This window comes from Schistocerca nitens, chromosome 2 (genome assembly GCF_023898315.1).
Source record: "Schistocerca nitens isolate TAMUIC-IGC-003100 chromosome 2, iqSchNite1.1, whole genome shotgun sequence".
NCBI lineage: Eukaryota > Metazoa > Arthropoda > Insecta > Orthoptera > Acrididae > Schistocerca > Schistocerca nitens.
The window spans coordinates 1,179,742,821-1,179,767,961 of NC_064615.1; the positions used below are offsets into that span (position 1 = coordinate 1,179,742,821).

The 25,141-nt window shown below is 42.6% G+C and overlaps 1 protein-coding gene across 1 annotated transcript in view; it reads right to left on the bottom strand.

Moving 5' to 3' along the window:
• LOC126235645 (odorant receptor Or2-like) overlaps nt 1-5,762 on the bottom strand; it is a 142,687-nt gene extending 136,925 nt beyond the window's left edge. Inside the window, exon 1 of the mRNA XM_049944359.1 lies at nt 5,739-5,762. Coding sequence (XP_049800316.1) covers nt 5,739-5,762 — 24 coding nt within the window. The remainder of the gene's footprint in view (nt 1-5,738) is intronic.
• Between the last annotated feature and the right edge of the window lie 19,379 nt (nt 5,763-25,141).

Below are 25,141 nucleotides of genomic sequence, written 5' to 3' on the forward strand. Positions count from 1 at the left end.
GGATAATGGGCGCGTCGTCCACTTCCCCGCCTACTTTTGAGGAATGTGCAGAAACATTCTAGACGGCAGTGGTGTATGGGACGACGTCATTGGGGACAGGAATAGCGTCAGACAGTGTTTTCGGACGAATCCGGGTTCGGTTTGTTTGAAATGATGGCCGCATTTTGGTTCGCCGCAGACGGGGTGAGCAGCATCACAGTGCGTGCACTCGCACAAGACGTACAGCACCGACTCGAGACCTCACAGTGTGGGCTGCTGTCAGGTACAAACGCCAATCACAGCTGGTGCGCGTTCAGGCCTCTACGACCAGTGTGACCTACATGGACGACATCTTGCGACCTGTAGCCATATCCTGTTTACCCAACACCCCAGACGCCATTTTTGAGTAAGACACTGCACGACCACATGCTGCACGAACACGTACCTTCTTGGTGACTCAGGATGTCAGACCGCCAGACCTGCCGAGTGGGACACGGTGCAGCGCTGTGACACAATACCAACCACCGCAGGTGAACTTTGAAACCAGTGAATGCAGCATGGATGGCTGTACCACAGGATGTTATTCGATGCCGTCGTGCATGGGACAAGTTATCAGGGCTCATGCCGAACCGAGGTGACTTAATTGCTAATTCTTTCTGCAGAATATACTAATGTTCATGTCCTGTGAATATGACATTCTTATCCCTTGTCTTTCAAAGTGTTCTGTTTTTTTTTTCTGAGCATGAGTGTATTCATTATAAAATATAAATATATTTAAACAGTTCTCTATGTTAAATTGATACATTCACTTAGACGACGACCGCAGGTGAATTTATATTTTTTATTTATTTTTACCAGTCCACAAGCTATGCAGCTATTTAATTTCCACATCGGTATTTAAAATGCAAACAAACTACATAAGTATATGACACATTTAAAATGATTTTGACACGTCATTCTCGTCATTCTTAAGTGTTCCTTTTGTAGTCTCCATCCGAAGGCTAGATGCAGCTTCCCGATATTCTGTCCAGTAAAAGTCTCTTCATCTCTGCATAACAACTTAACCTACTTATGCTTGAACCCGCTTGCTGTAGTGAAGCTTTCGTCTCCGTCTACAGTTTTCACCTACCACACTTTCCTCGATTACCGAACTGACGATCCCTCAGGATCTATTCCATCAACCGATCCCTTTTTTCAGTGAAGCTATTCCCTTGAATTTCCTTTCCCCTCAGCTCGATTCAGTACCTCCTCCTGAACTGCTATCTGATCAACCACTCCAGTCTCCACCATTCTTTCGTAGAACCAAATTCACAAGGCTCCTGTCCTGTCCGAACTGTTTATCGTCCACGTTTCACTTCGGTACAAGGCTACTTCCCAGTCACATACCATCAAAAGTGCTTCCTAAGACTTACCTTTATATTCGAGCCCAACAAAAATCTCTTTTTTCAGAAATGATTTTCTTACTATTGCTAGTGTCCTTCTCATATCCTCCTTACATCGGTCATCATCATTTATATTGCTGCAAAACCAGCAAATCACGTCTAATACATTTAGTGTCTCATTCGTTAATATAATCCTCTTAGCACCGTGCAAGGGTACATTCGACAGAGTTACAGAGTTACTAAAAATGCGTGCCTCCTGCTTGTAACAATACATTTAGGTCACAAAAGTCATGCGATGGCGAATCCACATATGTAGGTGGTATAAAACAGCACTGCATGGGCGGAGCTGTCACTTGTATCCTGGTGCTTCATGTGAAAAGGTTTCCGACGTGATTACGGCCACCCGACGGGACAGTTCTCTATTGGAACTGCTGTGAAGATGATATTTCCTCATTTGAATTGGCAGGGGATCGTAAGCGTATGGTTTTCTTTAAATAATTTTTTATTACGGTGACTAGATAGCGCTTTTCTAATGTCACCGAATCATCGGATTTTTGCGAAACAGGAAGTTGGTTAATAATTGTTTATTAACGTAAAGGTACGTTAGGTAGTGAAAATGCCAGAAGTGAGACTTATTCCCTTTTTTTAGAACAGGTATCATTATTTGAGAGCAGCGGTGAAATGAGCGACGAGAATTTTCTTTATTTCTGTTTTCAGATTTCGTCGCAGCTGCACACAGGGCGTCGACGTTTAGTCGTTTTCAACGAAAGAGAAATATTGCTACAATCACTGCAAAATCGTGGATCTAATGTAATTGAAAATAATAATATATTCATCCAGTTTTCAAAGACAAAAATGAGTGTTTTACTTAGGCCTTAGCAGTAAAGACGTTCTCTTGCAGGTAACAAATATTCAGCGCGTACATTTAAAATCGCTCTGCAGCTGCATTTCTTCTCAAAGTTCTGTCTCTCTCTCTCTCCACACACACAGGTGCGCGTATGTACACAGAATGAGCGCTGGATTCAACATCGAATTTCGCATGTGAAAGATGAAAACAGGATGGTAAAGCAAAACTATAAACAAGCTAATCATTAGAAAGAGCTTCGATAAAATATTACGAGTTAAACTGCCGAGTCAAAAACGTTTGTAGAGCCGTAAAAAAAAAAAAAAAAAGAAAAGGGAGAGAGAAAGATACAGAGTAGTTTAAACGGAAAGGTAGAGAGGCGCAGAATGCTACCTCTCGAAATAGCATAAGGACATCATACTGCGTCTTTCGACAACTTACTGGAGTCCACAGTTTCTAAAACGATCCCATAAAAGATTAAAAAAGAAATCATCTGCTCACAAAACAGGAACTAGTTGACCAGTAGGTTGAGTACTTAAAAGAAACATTAAACCAGCTCAAACCACAATATAAGAGCTAATGGTAAAAGCAGGTGATATCACGGAGGCACAGATGTACATGACCATTACAACACTCAAAAGCAATAGAGCAAGTGGTCTGGATGAGATCTCAGCCGAAATTCTGAAATATGGGGTCCAGAAGATTTGAGGCGTGGCATCGCTGTTAAACTACCAGACACAGGAAATCTAGCCTGAAGTACAATCTGAGGAGGTATCATGCTTCTCTCTGTGCCAGTCAAAGTCTTTTGCTTCGTTCTTCTAGAAAGAATACAAGAAGCAGCAGATTGCCCACTATGGGAGATTCTGCTCTGAACAAATATTTGTTGTCCGAAACGTAATAGAACTTGCTTAGAATTCAACTGTCTACTGTACCTAAAGTTCGTTAATTAGAAAAAGTAAATAAATAAAAGTTTTTGGCAGTAGGGGCACAGTAATATTACAAAAATTATGAAATATTCTAAGTCTGCATGGAATTCTTGACAATCTACTGACATCTTTAGTAACCTGTATGTAGATTCGAATTGCTGTACAGGAACAGAACATGGGAACACCCCTTCCTGTGGCATTCTCACGGACGTCAGACAAGGATGTATTTTGCACAATTCCTTTTAATATTGGTTCAAGATTTAATACTGAAAAGACATTGGATATCTCTCACATGAGCATACGTTGGAACTAGCAGTCTGGGGCTATGGGTATGCATTTTGGTGATGACATCGTTCTTCTGGCAGAAACACCACAAAGTTTAGAACTAATGGGCACCTAGCTCAATGAAAGAGTCAGTTCTATAGAGCTAAAAATAAATGGCGATAAGACAAAGGCATGTTGTTGTTGTGGTCACAAGAAGACAAAGGCATTGTGCACGAAAATCGAAAATGTATCCACTCAATAATAGTGTAATATAAGGTACCATAAGATGTTGACGGATTTCCACATCTCGACATCCATTGTTGAAACCACATTTAAATACTGTAAAGATGTAAAAGACCTGCCTAGATATGTGTACAAAGTTTTGCAGACTACACTTGGTTGTAGACAAGTGCATCATCTGCAAATTGTTTACGATTACTACAACGCTGGCCACTGAAATTGCAGCGGTATGAAGACAGTATGCAACAAACGACACAGGCGGGAAGCGATACGCAAATGATAAGCATTTCACCGCAACTACACAGAGTAGGTGGGGAGAACGGCATCTACTTTGTCCCCGTAAGGAAAGATTACGCTGTGAGTTCAGGAACCGCATTGTTTGTTATAATTGGGGAGAGTCTGTTAACCCCTTTGTGTCATGGAAAAATTCCTACCGGCGTGCGACAGCGGTAGCACGTGATCTGTCGAGGGTGTGGTTTATCGTTGCGCGATACTGCTGCACGTATAGGTCATAGTTACGAGACTGTCATGAAATCGACGGGTTCAGGGGGCCGATCTCAACGGACCCGTACGACTAGCGACCGATAGGACAAACTTTTTGTTCACTCGGGTGTATAAGATCATACAGTCACGTCACGAGCTTGTTTGTACTGTCCACAAGGACAGAGCGACGTCAGCTAGAATAACGGAGACTGCCAGCAAGGTAATTACTGTCTCGGATTCCCTTGACATGAAAGCAGAGGGGGGGGGGGTGTTATTTCGCCCAACGACAAGACAGGGCACAGGAGCGGTACCACGTCATCATCTCAGACCAATCCCAGTTCTGCGTACCCCACGCGTGTGTGGAGGCTGCATAAACAACTGATGTTCCTACACTGCATTTGTCGTCAACATATGAGCTCATCTGGCGTGCCACTGGGTACACAAACGACCATATGTGGTTCGCAGCCGAAGGCCGTGTACTGTCTCGGTGACGTTATCTTTCAGCAACGTAATGCAGGCAAGCAGCACTTGCTGCCCTCGCCTACCTCCATAATAAAGTGAGTGTTCCTCTGTTGCCGTGCAAGCACGTTCCACAGATCTCTCAGCCATTCCAGACTGGCCCGCCCCCTCTGTCCAGCAGCAACTACGGTTGAAGAACCTGAAAGGCTGCAGACACATTACCCGGTACCTAACGGATCGAACCTACCCTCACTCCTCTTTTTTCCGGTGGAGTGGCGTTGAAGACGCGGGGATACCCCGTAGTATAAGCACGGCAACATTTGGCGCGCCCCGATGGTTTTGCCTAAACCATCGTAACGAACGTGTCGTACGTGTGGACGGTGAGCGCAGACGTGTTTAAAAGTGACTAAACTCAAGATCGGGTTTAATTTCCTCACTGAGAATAGCATATGTCATTAATAGGCGACCGTAAAGTAATGAACAGCGGTCGTAAAGGCAAATGGAAGTACGTTAAGTGAGTGATTATGAATGTAAAACGAATGTTATTATGGTACATCTTTCATGTGCTGAAAGAAGAATAAATCGAGTGGTCGTTTAAGCAGTTTCAACGTCGTTCCAAACCATGTTATTGTCATATTCTGGTGTGAACTTATAAAGAAAAGTAGTGGACATCGTGATAGTGCATGCGTCAGCAGGTGCACGGCTAGGATGTAAGTTCGCCGCACCCCGATGGTTTTGCCAGAACAACAATAATATCTAGTTGCCGGCATGCCAGCGCGTGCTCAAAGTGTTGTAAACAGACCATATTTGTGTTCATGGGGCGGTTTCTTCATGGGTGATATAAAAAAAAAAAAGCATTGACAGTGGCTATCTGGTGTTTCGTCTCGGTTCTTTGGGACTTTTAAATACGTTTCACGCCGAAACACGTGATATGTGAAGATTAAATAGGCCTCTCTTGTTTTTTCTATATCTAAAGATATTCAAACATTTCTTTAACGAAAAGGTGGGATTGCAGTTGCCAGAAGTATATATTTGAGTAAAGCTTTTCTGAGCGTTCCTTCACTGATAACGTTTCCAGACAACGCACCTCTACAGATTTCAGTTACGTCCACCCGTTGCATGCCGGAGTCTATAAACCACAACCTGCTAGGGCAGACTCACCGCCTTATCTGCTGCTCCAGCCATGGCCGCAGTCGCCTCCCGTGTCTGGCGTTACTGCGCTCTTGCACGGCGGAGGCTCGGCTTTTGTCTGCGAGTCTGCCCGGCGGTGACCTCTTCCCCTACCCCTATCACAGCACCGCTCTCAATTATTCAAGCCCATCTCCAGCGATGCACTAAATATTTAAATATTCCTGAGACAATAGAAATGCCTCGAGGCCAATTAAATAGTTTTTGAAACGGATCAGCCGTATCACACAGAAAAGTTACGGCGGTTGAATAGCAACAGAATTAAATATTATCGAACACAATCAGAAACAGTGAGTAGTTACATAAACGCCTCATATTCTGGAAAAATACTCGATGAACCCGACTTCCGGAGAGTGGTGTGATCTTTAATTCATTTATCATAACACAATATTTGAAATCCCGGGAAATGCAAGTCATTTAAAGAGCGTGGCTTTTGATATCGATACGAAAGAATGTCTGTAATCTCCGGTACAAAGAAGAAACAATCTGGGCCGAAAAATTCCGAAACAAAGACTAGGCGTAAAGAAAACTGGCGACATTCTACATCTTAATAAATATTTTACAGTTAACTCTGAAGTGCTTAACAGATTGTACTTGCGACTGAAACAATTAATAGGGCTTCTTTCAGATCCGTTCGCGTATCGAGCACTGAAGGTAAGACTCATTAAATGTCTCCGTGCGCGCTGTAATTCGTGTCAACTTGTCTTCGTCTCACTGTTGGAGTGATATGTAACACATTGTAGTACATTTATAGATTAATCACATAATGTTGGTCTCTAAAAAGTACTAAGCAGGCTTTCGCGAGACAGTGTGTGCCTTCTGGCGCCTACCACTTCAAGGTTTCCAGCACCACCGTGGAGCTCTTCGATTACTCAGGTAAACGTGTGACCTTACGAGACGTCCATTATTCCTCCCCCCCCTCCCCCCTTTCTTTTTGAGTTATCAGGCCTCCGACTGGTTTGACGCTGTCCGCCACGAATTCCACTCCTGTGCCAGCTTCTTCATCTCAGAGTAGCGCTTGAAACCTACTTCCTCAATTATTTGCGGGGCGTATTTTAATCTCTGTCTCCCTCTACAGCTGCCTCCAGTACCACGGAAGTTAGTCCCTGATGTCTTAACAGATATCCTATCATCCTGTCCCTTCTTCTTAGCAGTGTTTTCCATATATTCCTTTCCTCGGAGATTCTGAGGAGAACTTCGCCATTTCTTACCTTGTCAGTACACCACATCTCAATGCCTCGACTGTCTTCTGTACCGTTTTCCCCACAGTCCATGTTTCACTACCATACAATTCACAATAATTTCTTCCACAGATTAAGGCATATGTTTGATACTATTAGACTTCTCTTGGCCAGAAATGCCATTTCTTCAGTGCTAGTCTGATTCTGATATCCTCCTCCCTTCGGCCGTCATAAGTCATTTTGCGTAGATAGCAGAATTCTTTAATTTTATCTACTACATGATCACCAATTGGACATTAACTTTACTGCTGTTCTCATTTCTGGTAGTTCTCATTACTTACCTCTTTCTTCGATTCCATTCAGTAGATCCTGTAAGTCTTCTTCACTTTCACTCACGATAGCATTGTCACTCATATGACTTCTATCTTTTCACTTTGAATTTTAATCACAGTCTTGAACATTTCCTTTATTCCTGTTGTTACTTCTTCCGTATATATGAACTCTAGGGATGAAAGTCTGCAGGCCTGTCTCATAAAAATTTTTATCTGAGCACTTCGTGCTTCTTTTTCCACTGCTGTTGTTTCCGCTTGACTCTTGTACATATTGTCTATTAACCGCCTTTCCCTGTAGCTTGCCCCTATTTTTCTCAGATCGCTTTTCCCCGATGAATAAATCCTATGAATGTGTCTTGATTTTTCTCCACTCTTTCTTCCAGTATCAACCGTGACGTCAGTACTGCCTCTCTGATGCCTTTACCTTTCCCAAAGTCAAACGAATTGTAATCTGTTAGTTTTCTTTTCCATTCTTCTGTGTAGTATTCTTGTCAGCAACTTGCATGGATGGACCGTTAATGTGACTGTGCGATAATTGTCGCGCTTGTCAGCTCTTGCAGTCTTCGGAATTGTGTATATGATGTTTACGGTAGGGTCTGATGACATTTAGTCAGTTTCATACACTCTTCAGACCAACGAGAATAGTAGTTTTGTTGTCACGTTCTCTATTAGCCCTATTTCGTATGAGTCCCATTCTCGGACAGGTCGCACAAGCTGTTTAGAAGCAACTTTATGTGTAAACTAGCTTCATTTTACCGGCATGCTACTAATGAACCGAAGTTTACCACTGAGCCTGCCTGATAATACCCTTACATATTGTTACAACCAGGTATAAGGGGCAATCACGTCACCAGTGAAAGTAACGGTATCGATTTTGTTAAAAATGCATTTATACACAGTACACATACTCAAAACTAGTCGCCAAAACTGTTGGCACATGTATCCCATTGCGACACTAGCCGGTCGATTCCATCCTCGAAGACGCCAGCAGGCTGCTGTCGGATCCACGCCTGGACCCAGTCACACACTTCGGCGGTGCCCACGCTAATACCCAGTCACCGATGGGTCTCGTCCACCGTGATTCTGCCGTTGTCCAAGGCTAAAACATTCACTTCCGCAACCATTTCCGGTATGATGACACGATCAGCCTGTCCGGGACGAGCATCGTCATCCAGCGAGTCGCGTCCCTCAAGGAGTCGTTTGCGCCATCCACAACACTTACACGACTCAGACTGTGCTCACCGTACACAGCCTTCATCCGTCGGTACATTTCGCGGCCTCCAACTCCCTCCGCCGCCAAATATCGAATCTCTCCTCGTTGGTCCTGCTTTCTCGTCTGCATGTTCGTTAGTGAACGATAACTTGTGTGACCACACTGGCGCTATGCAACATCAAACGGTGCTCGTTCGTCAGTCTCTCTAGCAACAGATGGCGCCACCATACCCCAGTCACGTGGTGCCACCTTACGTGTAAGGCGAAGGCAGACGCACTGACCAGGTTTACTTTGAATGAACCTCGTATTTTTCTCAGTTGACTGCTTTCAATTGTGACTCATGGATAGTATCGTCATGGGATATTATGTTTGCGAGTTTTGTGAGTCGCACAGTTTTACATTTATGAATATTTCAAACCAAATTATCAGTATTTGCGCCAGTTAGAAATCTTGTAAAGATCTGACAATATTTGTGCAGCTTTTTCAGAAACACTCGTAGTCGAGTAGGCTGTCTATCGGTTGTCTGGGAGTCCGAAAATGGCCGTCTGCGGTGCACACAGTTGGCTGCAGTGGTGGTAGGACGTTGCCTCAAACAACCACAGTTCGTCGACTGTGTTCCTAAAAAAATGCGTCTCGAAATGGACTAGTGAACTCGAGGATGAAGGTCAGGGGCTAATGTCTCCCAGTTATTGTTATCGATGTGACACACGTTCATGTTAGTCTCATTACGTCCTTAAATTGTTTCCTCTGATCTCCCACACAGTGTTTTCTCTGTGCGTCTGTCTTGTCATGTTATATGCAGAAGCTTCCGCAAGATTCGCTAGCGATAATTTTCCAGCTTATTCAGCTTATTCAGGTTTCAGGTCCATAAAACAACATTGCTCAAACATAAACAGCAATATCTGCAAGTATTGAGAGATGCTTTTAGTATTGTCCGTCAAATAATTAAGTACAACATGGACAAAAATATCGACGTGTAAAATCGACCTGTAGTGGACGCGGACAGAATTTTGAGGCGCAGAGTTAGGTTAAAATAAAATTTGACATTAACGTAGACGATACGTAAGCAGTCTGAATGTGATGAAAAGAACATTTACTGGTAATACAGAGTAACAGATGCCAATGTTGTTCATGATGTGTTGGTGAATGTGCCAACACCTTGTAGATAGAGGAGGCCGAAATGCACGCTATCTAACGCAGACGGGCGTGAATTCTGGAACAGGATAAGTAGTGAATTCTAATAAGAAAAGTATGCAGCTCCTCTAATACTTAACTTTTATTTATCCTTGTTGTGAATACAGCATTCTTGATGAGACATTTCATACGATAACTATCAAACTATGTAAGGCTAATGGCGCCGTGCTAAGTCGTAGCCATGAACTTAGCTGAAGGCTATTCTGTCTCTCGGCAAATGAGAGCAAAGGCTTCGTCCGTATAGTAGCTAGCAAAGTTGTCGTACAACTGGGGGGAGTTCTCTTACGTCTCTCGAGACCTGCCGTGTGGTGGCGCTAGGTCTGCGATCCTGACAGTGGCGACACGCGGGTCCGACATGTACTAATGGACCGCGGCCGATTTAAGCTACCACCTAGCAAGTGTGCTGTCTGGCAGTGACACCACAGTTCAAGTGCTTGAGGTGAACAACATGTGAGTGAAATACGACGAACGCTTCCTATAGAATGTTCCAGATTAATTTTCGTGATATTTATGGAGAATATTATGAGCGCCACTAACCAGAGTCAGAAAAGCACTGTAAACAAATGTTTTCGCGAGGGTGGCAAGATAGGTTACACAAGTTTTATTCATTGCACTACTTTCACGCATTTCTATAAAGATTGCCTGCCATATTACTAACTATTTAGAGTCACCGATTGCAACGGACCGTAATGTGACTCTAGAAGACCTACCAGTGCCATAACTTGGGCTTGCTGGACTGTCAGGCTGATCACGGGATGCCATACTGGTTCTTTGGTGTGGTGGAAAACTCGACTAGTATAACGTCACAAGTTCGCTGCGGGAGCCGTATTACTCGTGGGCCCCGACCCGCTCCATCTTTCTCTGCAGGACTGGGAGACCTCTACCAACAAGCTTCCGCACTTTCATTGACTTCCACCGAGTGCGTATTATCAAATATTTGTGTAGCTCGTCCTTAAGTTTTACATTGCAAAGTAATTGTAGGACGATCCTTTTTTATTTTATGAAGTGCACAATTTTACACTTGTCGATATTTAAAGCAAGTTTCCAGTCTTTACAGCACTATGAAATCTTATCGAGATCTGACTGAATATTTATATACATCATTATATATAACTGCAACATTTGAAAGCCGGCCGGAGTGGCCGAGCGGTTCTAGGCGCTTCAGTCTGGAACCGCGCGACTGCTACGGTCGCAGGTTCGAATCCTACCTCGGGCATGGATGTGTGTGATGTCCTTAGGTTAGTTAGGTTTAAGTAGTTCTAAGTTCTAGGGGACTTATGACCTAAGATGTTGAGTCCCATAGTGCTCAGAGCCAATCCTGCCTACTGGGTTCGCTAGACATAGAAACAAACAACTCGTATTAATGTGTTTTACTACGAAAAGACAATTACAGATACTTAACTTTGACAGTTAGACAGATGTGTCGCAACCAAAGGGCGACATACAAAATAATCGGTCTTTGCAGTGACTGCTGATCTCTAACTGACAAAAGTCTTTCCTCAACTGCTATCGAACTGCCTAACGTTGACGCTCCTATCCAAGTAGACTGCCACCAGTCGGGCGCGGCGCTTATGTTCTCTTCACCTAGGGGCCGCTGCTGTCGCGTTGTCTTCCTGGAAGAGAGGTCGGTCAGCGTGCCGTTGGCTAACTTCTTTTCACAGCCTGCTCTTCTTTGTCGTTCCCTACTGGCGGACCGGAGCTTGACTTTACGCCGTAATAGTTATCATATATTATTATTGTTATTATTATTATCGTACCAGAAATACATATCGAACAATTAACGTCCTTAAATTGTGCAAGGATTAGGCTGTAGGTTTTGCTGAGTGTAAGTTATTAGCTTCCTAGTACCCTATTGCGACACTTGAATACCTGCGAAGCTTCTCCTGATAGACAAATAATGGTGGCAACTTCCGCACTCATAAAACTTCGTTGTCCTGGAGAAGTGTATAAGAATGAGCGCAAGAGATCTGCGGCCGTTCACCAAAGCTGCAGGAGCAGCCTTTCTAGATGTTGCACAGACAGTGCCAGAAGTAGGAGCTCGGTACCTGACTAAAATTGAAAGACGCGTGCTTCCTCATCCATCAACAGCTTCTCTCAAGTGTTGCAGGACATGAAGGACGGTGCGTGCAAATGTATAACTCACATATCGACAAATCCTTACACTAAAACGCATTATTCGACTCTTGCTATGAATTCAATCTCGCGAGAGTTGCAGAGAAAAAATCAGGTCCTGCTTGATGTGAAGGTCCCATCTGGTATGGAGAAAGGTGTTACAAACATACAGGATGAAACTGAAACTGACATGAGCAAGTTAGCGATATTTACAAGTCACCTGTTGAGGGTTACTTTCGTTACCGATCAGGGGGCAAATGTGACTAGATAACTATTGTCACCTTCCATACAAGAATCACTGCCTCAGTGCTGTTCTACACGACTCTCTTGAAGATTAACGAATAGCTGCAGGAATATTGCCCTAATGTTCACGCATCGTTTAAATCAACGAAAAATGCCGAAACTTATTTGAAAACGAGTGTCCATGTCGAAGACTCAATTTAATACTTTAGCGTAAAGCAGCACGTTGAAACTTCGTTGGAATACTAACCGGGATTTATAGGTAGCCGACAAATTAATTTAGTTTCTCTGAATAATTCATGACACTTTGGAAACTGGCTGTGAGCCGATGTTGCAGTCGCTTGTGCCACTGGTGGCCCAGGTCCAGGAGCACTGTGCTGATAAAGCGGCCGAAAGTGACGGAAGCACTCCCATATATGTAAAAAAAAAATTATTATATTTATTTATATATTTATTTATATTTATTTATATTTGTATTTATAAAAAAATAAAATTTATATTTTGGTTAAACATTTTAAACGCCCAGAATTGGATTAGAGATTGTATTTAAAGAAGATGGTGTGTCTCAGTAGTGTCAAACGTTTGCTGGAAACAATATTGCTGAAAGCAAGCGCCCCAAATCTCTTAAGCGATGAGAGAGGAACTTTACGCCGGAGCACGTTCCAGATGTGCTTCAAGTAAATGGGATGTTATGTAGCTGTGCTAAATAAATAGTTTATCGGTAATGAAGTCCTTAATGTTCGATCTATAACAGTGAAAAGTCGAAATTCAAGTGAACAATGCGTCAGATTTACTAGCACCTACGCTATATAACATATTTTCCTCGATACAGGCATGCTGTGTTGTTTCCAGAATCTCAGCATCAAATATTTAAAGAGTGTCTTCATGAGAGACAGTCGCTACTCGAGTAACAACTTATCCCAGACTGCAGGAAGTGGCACTAGAAGTTCTGTGCAGACCTGTCTCTAGTGCCTCTAGTGAGAGCGTATTTAGTGGAACTGGGCTTGTCAGTATGGATAAATGTAATGGAATATCTACGGAACACATGAATGACTTGTTTCTGGTGTACTGAAATACATTCAAAGTTTCAGACACACTGGAAATAACATCCAACACCCATCAAAAAAAGTTTTCCATCACCTCTGTTCCGAGAGTTCCGGAACCTGTGCAGGAAACTGGAATAGAGATCAACATAAACATCATTTCCACACGTTTTATTGCTCATGAAAACCACACGTTGCATGTTGTACCACCATACAGCGAGAGCTTCAGAGGTGGTGGTCCAGATTGCTGTACACACCGGTGACTCTAATACCCAGTAGCACGTCTTCTTCCATTGATGCATGCCTGTATTCGTGGCGGCATACTATCCACAAGTTCATCAACGCACAGTTCGTCCAGGTTGTCCCACTCTTCAGGGGAGATTCTGTGGAGATCCCTCAGAGTGGTTGGTGGGTCAAGTCGTCCGTAACCAACCCTTTTCAATCTATCCCAGGCATTTTCGATAGGGTTCATGTCTGGAGAACATGCTGGCCACTCTAACCGAGCGATGTAGTTATCGTCAAGGAAGTCATACACAAGGTGTGCACGATGGGGCCGCGAATGGTCGCCCATGAAGACGAATGCTTCGCCAATATGCTGCCGATATGGTTGTACTATCGGTCGGAGGATGGCATTTACTTATCGTACAGCCGTTACGGCGCCTTCCATGACCACCAGCGGCGTACGTCATCCCCACATAACACTACCCTAAAGCAGCAGGGAATCTCCACCTTGCTGTACTCGCTGGAAAGTGTGTCTAAGGCGTTCAGCCTGAGCGGGTTACCTCGGAACACGTCTCCGACGTTTGTCTGGTCGAAGGAATATGCGACACGCATCGTTGACGAGAATGTGATGCCAATCCTCAGCGGTCCATTTGGCATGTTGTTGGGCCCATCTGTACCGTGCTGCATGGTGTCGTGGTTGCAAAGATGGACCTCGCCATAGGCGTCGGGAGTGAAGTTGCGCATCATGCAGCTTATTGCGCACAGTTTGAGTCACGACGTTCTGTTCTGCACGAAAAGCATTATTCAACATAGTGGCGTCGCTGTCAGGGTTCCTCCGAGTCATGGAAAAATGGAAATGAGCGTTTGGCAGGTCCGGCCGCCTTGGTGCAGCTCTTATTACATTCGACGCCACATTGGGCGACCTGCGCGCCGGATGGGGAGGAAATGATGATGATGAAGAAGACGACAACACCCAGTCCCTGAGTGGAGAAAATCCCCGACCCAGCCGGGAATCGAACCATCCGTAGATAGCGCTCGTCCACTGCAGTAGTAGCCCTTGGGCGGCCTGAACGAAGCATTCATCGACACTTCCTGTCTCCCTGTATCTCCTCCATGTTCACTCCGAGACGCCTGCATATTTCCCTTGCTGAGAGCCCTTCCTGGCACAAAGTAACAATGCGGACGCTATCGAACCGCGGTATTGACCGTCTCGGCATGGATGAACTACAGACAACACGAGCCGCGTATCTCCTTCCTGGTGGAATGCTGCTGCTGTCGGACCCCATCCGCCTAATAGGCGCTGCTCATGCGTGGTTGTTCACATCTTTTGGCGAGTTTAGTGACGTCTCTGAACAGCCAAAGGGACAATATCCACAGTCAACCTCTATCTTCAGGAGTTATGGGGACCGCGGTGCTGCAAAACTTTTTTGATGAATGTATTTCCGCGATCATAAATCTCTACTAATGTCTTAACTGCTTGTTTGAGAACCAGATTCATCCAGAAGGTCGTTGCAGCCTTGTGATATGAACAATATTTCTTTATTTGCTATAAGAAAGAAAGTTTTCGAAAACTTCATGACTTACTCTTCTGAATTTTTTGTTCCTTCAGTATTTTGATTTTAATTTTAACGCATACATTTTGACCAAGCAGTTAGTTGCTGTATTGGGCCAGAGGGACGTCATGTAGATATTTTTGCACATACCAAAGAGCAATGCTTCCTTAACTTTTGCGACCTGTGACCTCCTTTCGCAAAAATCTGATATGTGCACACCCTCGCCTTTAAAAAGAGCTACTTAGTGTAATCTGCAAGTAATTGGATTCCAGACTCCTCCCGAAGAGACCATGATGGCCCAACGGCACCGACCGGCCGCCGTGACATCCTCTGCCCATAGACGTCACTGTAGGAGCATATGGAGGGGCGTGTGGTCAGCACACCGCTCTCCCGACCGTATGTCAGTTTCCTTGGGCGGAGCCGCTACTTCTCAGTCAAGTAGCTCCTCAGTTCGCCTAACAAGGGCTGAGTGCACCCCGCTTGCCAACAGCGTTCGGCAGACCAGATGGTCACCCATCCAAATGCTAGCCCAGCCCGACTGCGCTTGACCTCTGTGATCTAACGGGAACCCGTGTCACCACTGCGGCAAGGCCGTTGGCAATCGAATTCCAAGCAAATGGTTTAATAGCCCTAATTATCTTATATTGCTTTACGTTTCAGTTGTACGACATTAAAAGCGCTGATGTATACTTTTGCACGATGGGTTGGCCTACTATGCAATATTTTACATTCTTCTGTGAACCTACAGGCTTTCACTATGGGGAAAACTGGCTCGGCCTTGCTTGGAATTTGGTAAGGACGAACCGCCTGCTCCGTAAATCGCATGGCTCTGGAATATGAATTAAAGCAGTCTCAAATTACTTTCACTGAGAAGTTTGTTTCTGTATTTGTTTTTTACGTAAGTATAAGAACGAAAAGCCTTTTCGCACAAATATGTGGACGAGATAGGGAATAAATTCGTTATCGGTTTATTTGACATTGGAAACTCCGACTTTATTATTAACCAGAAACTTATTCTTGACAAAAATTTCTTTTCTGTAACTTAGTCACTGGAAGTTTCGAGTAGTTGCTCCTATTAATTTACGCTTCATGTGGATTCCAAAATTATTATCTCTTCCAAACGATTGGGAATCCAATTCTTATCGCTAGACAGAGCAGAGATATCGCCTTTGAAATCTTTTCGAAATGACTTTAAATGTTCCTTAATTATGCCCCCGACATTTTCGTCCGAAACAAGATGAATTTCTACGCAGAAATAGTGAAGGATATCGAAGCTCTTAATCTGACTGGCATTCAAACAGATTTCACAAACTGTACGATTTGTAGTGAGGAATTACATATGAGCTTGCGCGGTATCCGGGTTTGTTTTTGGTCCCTAAAGTACTGAATGTAAAATGTTACTTTTTAACAAAATAAGCCACAGTCTGAAGTCAGGAAAGGCGTACCTGGTGGAAAAAAGATAACCTTTATACAATGTGACAACAGTTATGACATAATATAATCATCCACCTTCCGTGTGTGTCAATAAAAGCTTTTAAATAGATGCCATTTCCTCATATTTTATTACAAAAGTTTGATAATCAGTAGGCCGACTATTCGTAAGATTAATTTTTTTCGTTGTATGCTAAGGTACAGAGTTCTTTCACCTCCAACTGGCAATACATTGTTTTAAGAATTTCAAGCGAAGGTGGAGATTTAAGTAAACTTCTTGTTCTCGGTCTTACAATCGTCAGTTATTTTAACGTAATACTGGAAGTGAAGCACTGTGTCGGAAAATAATGTGCGAAGTAAATTTCAACGCGATCAGTAGTTAAATTTTAAAGTTATGGGAAATGGCTTCGAAGTTTTTTAATATATTCCTGCCCCATATGATGTATTATCAGCATCGTCTTCTTTCTCCAGTGTCAGTTTCGTTTTCACCGGTCTTTACGTCCCTTTTGCTGCATGTTGTAGGCTTTTGTCTCTTCTTCCTGCACCTGTTAGTCTTTCTTCATCAGTTAGGCGTATTGTGGTGGGAATGGTGTAGTGTTTGGAAACCTAAACGTTTCAGCACACCACACTTCCTAATGTTTCCTTCATTGTATGTTACCTCTGCATCATATACTCCAAAATGCAATGTTTTTATCTGCACAAACACTCTTTTGGGAATCCTAATACAAATTAAATTATTTACACTTTCATTTGCATTTTGTGTTTTTCCATGTAAACACTTTTCCAATAAACTTGGCTGTGATAAATCTCTCAATATGGGCTTAATTACATCAATTACAGCATTTGGCAAACTGTTTTTATGGGCATATTCCTTTCCTGATTGGTACTTACACCACGAGACATCAACTGTTGGGCACAGTGCATGTTGTGGGCGCCCATTTGTTGATGCAGTATGAAAAAATAATGCCCATACTGCTCTCCTCATATGCTCAATGCTTCTTGTAGTTTGCCTAATTGCACACCCATAATACCTCTGCAATCAATAAATTGCTTCATCTGTCAGTCTTCCTTTTCCTCCAAGGGTCTTACCATCACTAAGCTTCTGGGATCCTAATGTCTGCTTTAGTTTGCGCAAGCGAGCCCCCATGCGCTTCTGCACACGTCCAGTGCACTCATGTTTTTTTATGTGAATTTCATTGCCATAAGGATTGAGTTCCTCTACAGCTTTATGTCCCTTAGAATCACCATCTCCTAGATAATCAGTGTAGCGTACATTACACCATTCCTGTGATCTGGAAAAAATTGCTGTCACTCTCTCTACTTCCATCGCTCCACTCTTGCTATGAAAATTTGCTTCACAACTTTCCCTATGTTCGTCCTTGGTATTGCCCTTACATGTACAATGTTTTGAGAGAATAGCAGCATCAATTACTTTGCAACTGTCTGCAGTGGTAGCTGTCACAATTCCATTTAGAGGTTTATGACCTCTACTTTGCCATGATCCATCTAAAGCAACAGTTAAATCTCTACAATTCGCATTATCTGTCACAGCTTCTTCAATTGCTCTCTTCATTGTTGCTTGACCAATATCTTCAGCAGATGATCCCACCAATTCATTATAAAATCCAAACTTGGTTGGTGGTTTTGGCAAGTTCATAATTCCACATAACATTGTCCCTGCAGCACTGCCCTTGCCAATGCAACTTAAGCCATACACTAGTCTAACATTTATATCATACACCTTCTTTACAATATTACCACTACGAGGAATACTGTTAGAATTAGAAAACGAAACTTGTGCAGTACATTTGTTGCACTTCAATAGCAGTTTACATGCCAAACCAATATGTGAAGTTATTTTCAATTCCAGTCCCCTTTCTTTGCAAACTTGGCATAATACGTTATGTTTCAAAATATTAGAGAGCAAGGATATGTTAATTATTTCCTTCACATCATTACTGTCACTTTCATAGTTTACAAATTTTTCTTTCCTGTCACAAAGTTTCTCACTGGAAGAAGTTCTATTACATTCATTTGAAGTAGTCGCTGAAGCAGTCTGAGCAGCATCTCCCTTCGAGACAACAAAAGATTTCTTCTTCCACTCATTGTGCCTTTTCTTATACACTCCATTGCTGAAACGGGGCATATTGATATCCACAAACCAAATACGTAAAACAGATACGAGCAAAAGCAAGGGTTGTTTTATGCTGTTTCACCCTTCCTGCTTCATAGGGCGTTGTGGCATGATCATGTTGAGGAGGGGTCGGGGTTGATGGTGACATTGACACATGCGTGAATAAAACGGCAAACTGTCCTTCCACGATCTCTACACTCTCGGCTCTTCCGCCGCACAGTGAAAGTGTACCTGCATTGAGACCCCATATAGGACAATTTTTGCCACAGTTGTTACGTCTCTTTCTCATTCTCTGACACTGCAACAGCTCAACTGTTAGGTTCCATCTCATCCCAAAATGAGCTAACTTTCTTTGATATACATCGAAGAGCCAAAGAATTTAGTCCATCTGCTAATATCGTGTGCGGCCCCCGCGAGCGCGTACAAGTGCCGCAATAGGACGTGGCATCGACTCAACTAACGCCTGAAGCAGTGCTGGATGGAACTGAAAACATGAATCCTGAAGGACTCCCCATAAGTCCGTACGAGTACGAGGGGATGGAAATATCTTCTGAACAGGACGTTGCAAGGCATCCCAGACATTCTCAATAACGTTCATGTCTGGGGAGTTTGGAGGACAACAGAAGTGTTTAAACTCAGAAGAGTGTTCCTGGAGCCATTCTGTAGCAATTCTGGACGTGTGGGATGTCGCAATGTCCTGCTGGGCTTGCCCAAGTACGTCGGAATGGCCAGCAGCTGTGGCCGAACGGTCCTAGGCACTTCAGTACCGAACCGCGCTGCTGCTACGGTCTCAGGTTCGAATCATGCCTCTAGCATGGATGTGTGTGATGTCCTTAGGTTAGTTAGGTTTAAGTAGTTCTAAGTCTAGGGGACTGATGACCTCAGATGTTAAGTCCCATAGTGCTTAGAGTCACCTGAACCCTCAGAATGCACAATGGACATGAATGGATGCAGGTGAACAGACAGGATGCTTACGCACGTGTCACCTGTAAGAGTCGTATCTAGACGAATCAGGGGTCCCATAATCACTCCAACTGCACACGTCCCACACCATTACACAGCCTCGATCAGCGTGAACAGTCCCCTGTTGACATGTAGGGTCCGTGGATTCATGAGGTTGCCTCCATAGCCGTACACGTCTATCCACTCGATACAACTTGAAACGAGACATGTCCGATTACGCAACATGTTTCCAGTCATCAACAGTCCATTGTCGGTGTTGACGGGGCAAGCGAGGCGTAAGGCCTTCGTGCTGTCATCAAGGGTATACGAGTGGGCATTCGGCTCCGAAAGCCCATATCGATGATGTTTCGTTCAATGGTTCGCACGCTGACGCTTGTTGGTGGCCCAGCACAGAAATCTGCAGCAGTTTGCGGAAGGGGTGCACTTCTGCCACGTTCAGTCGTCGTTGGTCCCGTTCTTGAAGGATCTTTTTCTGGCCGCAGCGATGTCCGAGATTTGATGTTTTACCGGGTTCCTGATATTCACCGTACACTCGCGAAATAGTCGTCCGGGAAAATCGCCACTTCACCGCTATCTCACAGATGCTGCGTCCCATCGCTCGTGGGCCGACTATAACACCACGTTCAAACTCACTTCAATCTTGATAACCTGCCACTGTAGCAGTAGTAACCGATCTAACGACTGTACTAGACACTTATTGTCTTGTATAGGCGTTGCTGACTGCAGCGCCGTCTTCTGCATTTAAATAGACATGACTACACCAGTTTCTTTGGCTCTTCAGTGTATAGCTCTCTTGTAAATTGCCTTTCCTCTGTGATGCTGACAAGGGGGGAGATTGAATCGATAATTAAATCACTGAAGGCTAACGACTCTCATGGATATGATGGAGTGCCTAGCAATATAGTACTGCACATGTTAGCCTTGTACTTAACCATATTTGTAATTTTTCCTTTAGGAATGGTCAGTTTCAAAAAAAAAAAAAAAATGGTTCAAAAATGGCTCTGAGCACTATGCGACTTAACTTCTGAGGTCATCAGTCGCCTAGAACTTAGAACTAATTAAACCTAACTAACCTAAGGACATCACACACATCCATGCCCGAAGCAGGATGCGAACCTGCGACCGTAGCGGTCGCTCGGCTCCAGACTGTAGCGCCTAGAACCGCACGGCCACTCCGGCCGGCTGGTCAGTTTCCTGATCGTTTAAAGTATTCAGTAGTAAAGCGACTTTATAAAAATGGAGAAAGGGATAACGTAGACAATTTTAGACATATTTCTATGCTATCAATATTACCTATTGTTGTTATGTTTGTGATTGAAAATGCTGTGTATATGATGATATTTGATAATTTTATTTCACATAATTTGCTATCAAATGCACAGTTCGGTTTTAGAAGTGGTTCAACAACTGAAAATGCTATATCCTCTTTTCTCTGTGTGGTACTAGATGGATTAAACACAATGATTTAACTAAGGCGTTTGATTGTGTTGATCACAAAATATTGCTCCAGAAAGTTGGACCATTATGGAATACTTTAACAACTGCAGATGAAGGTCATTATCCAGAATGTTGAGCATGGTTATGACGCGGGGTGTGAGCGGGGCACAGTCAAGTGGGGGGTGACCCAGGGATCAGTGCTGGAGCCTCACCTGTTGTTCTTCATGTAAATGATATGCCCTCTAGTATTACAGACGATTCTAAAATATTTCTGTTTGCTGATGATCACTAGCTTGGTAGCAAAGGATGTTGACACTATCCATTGACACTATTTCAAATAGTGCAGTTCGTGACATACGTTCATGACTTGTAGAAAATAAATTAACGTTAAATCACAGTAAAATGGTTCAAATGGCTGTGAGCACTATGGGACTTAACTTCTGAAGTCATCAGTCCCCTAGAACTTAGAACTACTTAAACCTAACTAACCTAAGGATATCACACACATCCATGCCCGAAGCAGGATTCGAACCTGCGACCGTAGCGGTCGCGCGGTTCCAGACTGTAGCCCTTAGAACCGCTTGACCACCCAGGCCGGCTCACAGTAAGACCCAGTTCTTAAGTTTCCTATACACAATTCAACAAAACCCGACGTTTTAATTTCACAGAATGGGCAGATGATTACTGAAACTGAGCAGTTCAAGTTTCTTGTGTTCAGACATATCGTAAACTGTCGTGGAAAGCCCACTTTCAGGATCTTGTTCGAAGACTTAATGCTGCAATTTTCAGTATTCGAACGATACCAGAAGTAAGTGACAGTTCGACACGAAAAGTAGTCTACTTTGCTTATTTTGATTCGCGAACCTCTTGTCGACCCCTGTTCACTAGTCAGGGTATTTTGAGATTGGCACCTCAGTACATACATTCTTTACTGTAGTTTCTTGTTAACAATATCAGTTTATTCCCAAGAATCAGCAGCTTTCCTCAGTTAATGTCATGCAGAAATCCAATCTGCAATTGGATAGCAATTCCTTGACTCTTGTGCACAAAGGTGTGTAGTATACTGCTGCATCCATTTTCAATAAGCTAACACAAGTATTCAAAAATCTTTGCACTAATTCACACGCTTTCAAATTGAATCTGAAGAATTTCCTCATGGGTCAGTCCTTCTACTTCATAAAAAAAAAAAAAAAAAAAGGAAAGGGCTGATTCCTGTGTTGTATTGTTGTCTGCATTTACATAAACTTATTGCTTGTCTTTTCTTGGGTCCATAAACATTTTATTTGCTATTACTTTTATGTTGTAATTTCATCTACTGACACATTCCATGACCTTGGAGATTTACTTCTCAACTTGGTCCTACGAAACCAGACGCGTAAAAAAAAAAAAAAAAAAAAGGTTAATGTGGTTTATCTGTAAAGGAGATATAACACCATGTCTTAGACACTACATACCTTTTGTTGATTCATTTAGCTTTCTATTTTGTTCAACATCCCGTCGTTGAACTTCTGTAATTAGTGTACGATTAATACGATACTGTAGTGAAGTGTAATCTCTGTAATACGCACAATGTGACCAAATGATATTTTGTCTTCCTCATATAATCTCTTTGGTTATCTTTAAAATTAAATAAATTTATTTAAATAATTTTGTTTAGAACTACCTATATGTGCAAATGCTATGTTTTGTTTAAAATGATTGTTTGCTGTTATGTAAAATGCTGACCTTCACATAGGATTCTTAGTTATTTTGTATGTAGAAGATAGTGTGGTTACCCTCGGGAACGGAACTTGGTAGCGCGCGCAAATTGTGGTTGGCCTAGGTAGAAAAGGTGGAATAAGAGTCAGTCGGGGACGAACCACCAAACTGTGAACTGCCCATGTAAAAGTTGTATATCGTGCTGGATCCGAGAGAGGCTTTTCCTGACGCTTTCCTGTACCTCGGATGGATGGATGAAGAACCGGAGCTATTCAGGAATTGATGTCTACCATCGCCACCAAGAAATGACACAGTCCGGCAATTCTACCTGCAAATCCACCTACCAACATGCAGTTTCCACCACATTGCGCAATCACTGTAACGGAATACTATAATAATCTACAGTGAAGTATCAGCTTATTGGATGTGTTAGTGTGCTCAAATATAAGGTAATTTATAACTGAATTTATGTACCTACCTTGAGCTTTTCCTTGTCATAACACCTCTCAGGTTCCTCTCCGTTTGAACTAAAGTGATTACCGAGTGTCCCTACTGAAAGAACATTAAAGCCCAGTGTTTTGCTAATTAATGGCTCTTGAACATAGTAAAAAGAAAGTTAAAGTTAATGTGGCAAGAGTGTGAGTTAAAGTAAATGATGCTTGCTGAAAATTATTTTCCTATTAAAACTGCTTATTAATGTGTTGTTGCCAACTTCAAAATTAAAAGTTCTTAAGACTGAGGCTTATAAAGTTTTGCTTAGTAAATGATCACATTTCTGCCTGATGTAAATCGCAGAAGGTGAGTCAGTATTTTACAAATATGTTAATTTTGTGTCTCACTGTAGTAAAAGTGGAAAACTGCAGTTGTGGAAAGTTATACACTCATGCTTGCTAAGCACTTGTTTCTTTTGGGTATTAAAAGTGCATATTAATGTTGTAACAGGATCCATAGTTTGCCTATTGTGCTCATACTGCACAACGATTAATAGAAAGAGAACTATCTATGAAAATAGTAACTTCTTTATTCAAAAGACAATGAAAAGTAATCTGTTAGTGGATTCCATTTAACTGTCACTCTAAATAGAAAAGTATTTAGCGGAGAGAGACTTAACCTGTGACTAGTTCATAATTTTGCAGTGAACTACATTTATAATTTTATGTCAACTAGGAAAGTGTTTGAAACATAATATGTCCAATTTATGATTCTGCAGTGAATATTAGTAGTAATGTTATAAAGCTTATTCAGTTTGAATAAGCCCTGAAATTAATAGTGTGCTCCGTTATCTGTTATATTTATGTAAATAGTTTGTCCTGCTCTAGCTGTTAGTTCTAACCTTAACGTTAACATATGCAGGTGTCATAGTTCATTGCACTAGCGTGTGGCAAAGTATAAGTTGTGTTTGTCCGTTAAAGTTACTCATACTTATTTTCTTGAACAAGAATGTCAATCATTCTCTTGCCTAATTAGGCTGGCGACCGTTTTCCTTGTTCTTTGAACAGTGTAGATAGGTAAAATATTGTTTGTACTGTTCAAATATTTACGTAATTCTGACTTTCATTTCCGATAAGCCACCCCCGTTAGGTACAACACCGTCAACATAACAAAATTCCTCTCAGAGGGTAACACTGCTCTTTTGCTTTATACCATAATTGCTTTAACTAGATAGTTTTATTTCACGACCTGCCTCCTACTTTAGGGTTATGGTATAGCAGTAGCATACAGCAGTGTTATAGAAACAGCGTATATAACAGTAGTGTGACCCATTCTTGAGCACTGATCGAGTGTTTGAGGCCACCACTAGGTTGCATTAAAGGAAGACATCGAAGTAAACAAATTTCTAGGGAGGGCAATTACAACTCAGAGACATTACGACAGTACAAAACACTCAACAGTCAATAACCATTCAAATTGTCATAAAAATTATGAGAATGAAAAAAGTCAAGTATTATCCACCTTTGATTCTTAACCTGAATAGGTTCCGAATGCAGAGACTTTGTAACTGTCCATCTACATTATAAAAATAGAGCAGTCACCAATCTGAAGATGCGTCTATGCTGACGTGAAACAGGTAGTTGTGAATAAGCACCTTCATACAGCTACGCGGCTTTTAGAAACACCGCACCATTCCTTACTTTTTTCAATCATACAATTTTTATGATAATTTGAACGATTATCAAGTGCTGAGTGATTGCTACTCTTATTCACAAGACACGCAAGTGTTACAGAGATGCTTCGGGAAGTCAAGTGAGAATGCCTGGAAGGCAGACAACGTCCTTTTCGCGGAGCAGTATTGAGAAAGTTTAGAGAAACGGCAATTGAAGCTAACTGAAGAACGATTCTACTGCCACCGGAGTACACTTCGCATTCACCACGAAGATAAGATATGAGAAATTAGGACTGCTACGGAGGCATACAGACAAGCTTTTCTCCAGCACTCTATTTGCGAGTGGGACAGGAAAGGAAATGACCCTCCCCCACGCACTCTACGGTGACATGCGGGCAAAGTTCGTAGACGTAGACGTAGATAGCTGGCGACTGAAAATGCTTTGCTGAAATCATCAAATATTCACTAAAATAATAAAAACTGGCTACAGCTGAGCTACAGTGTTTATACAGACATAAT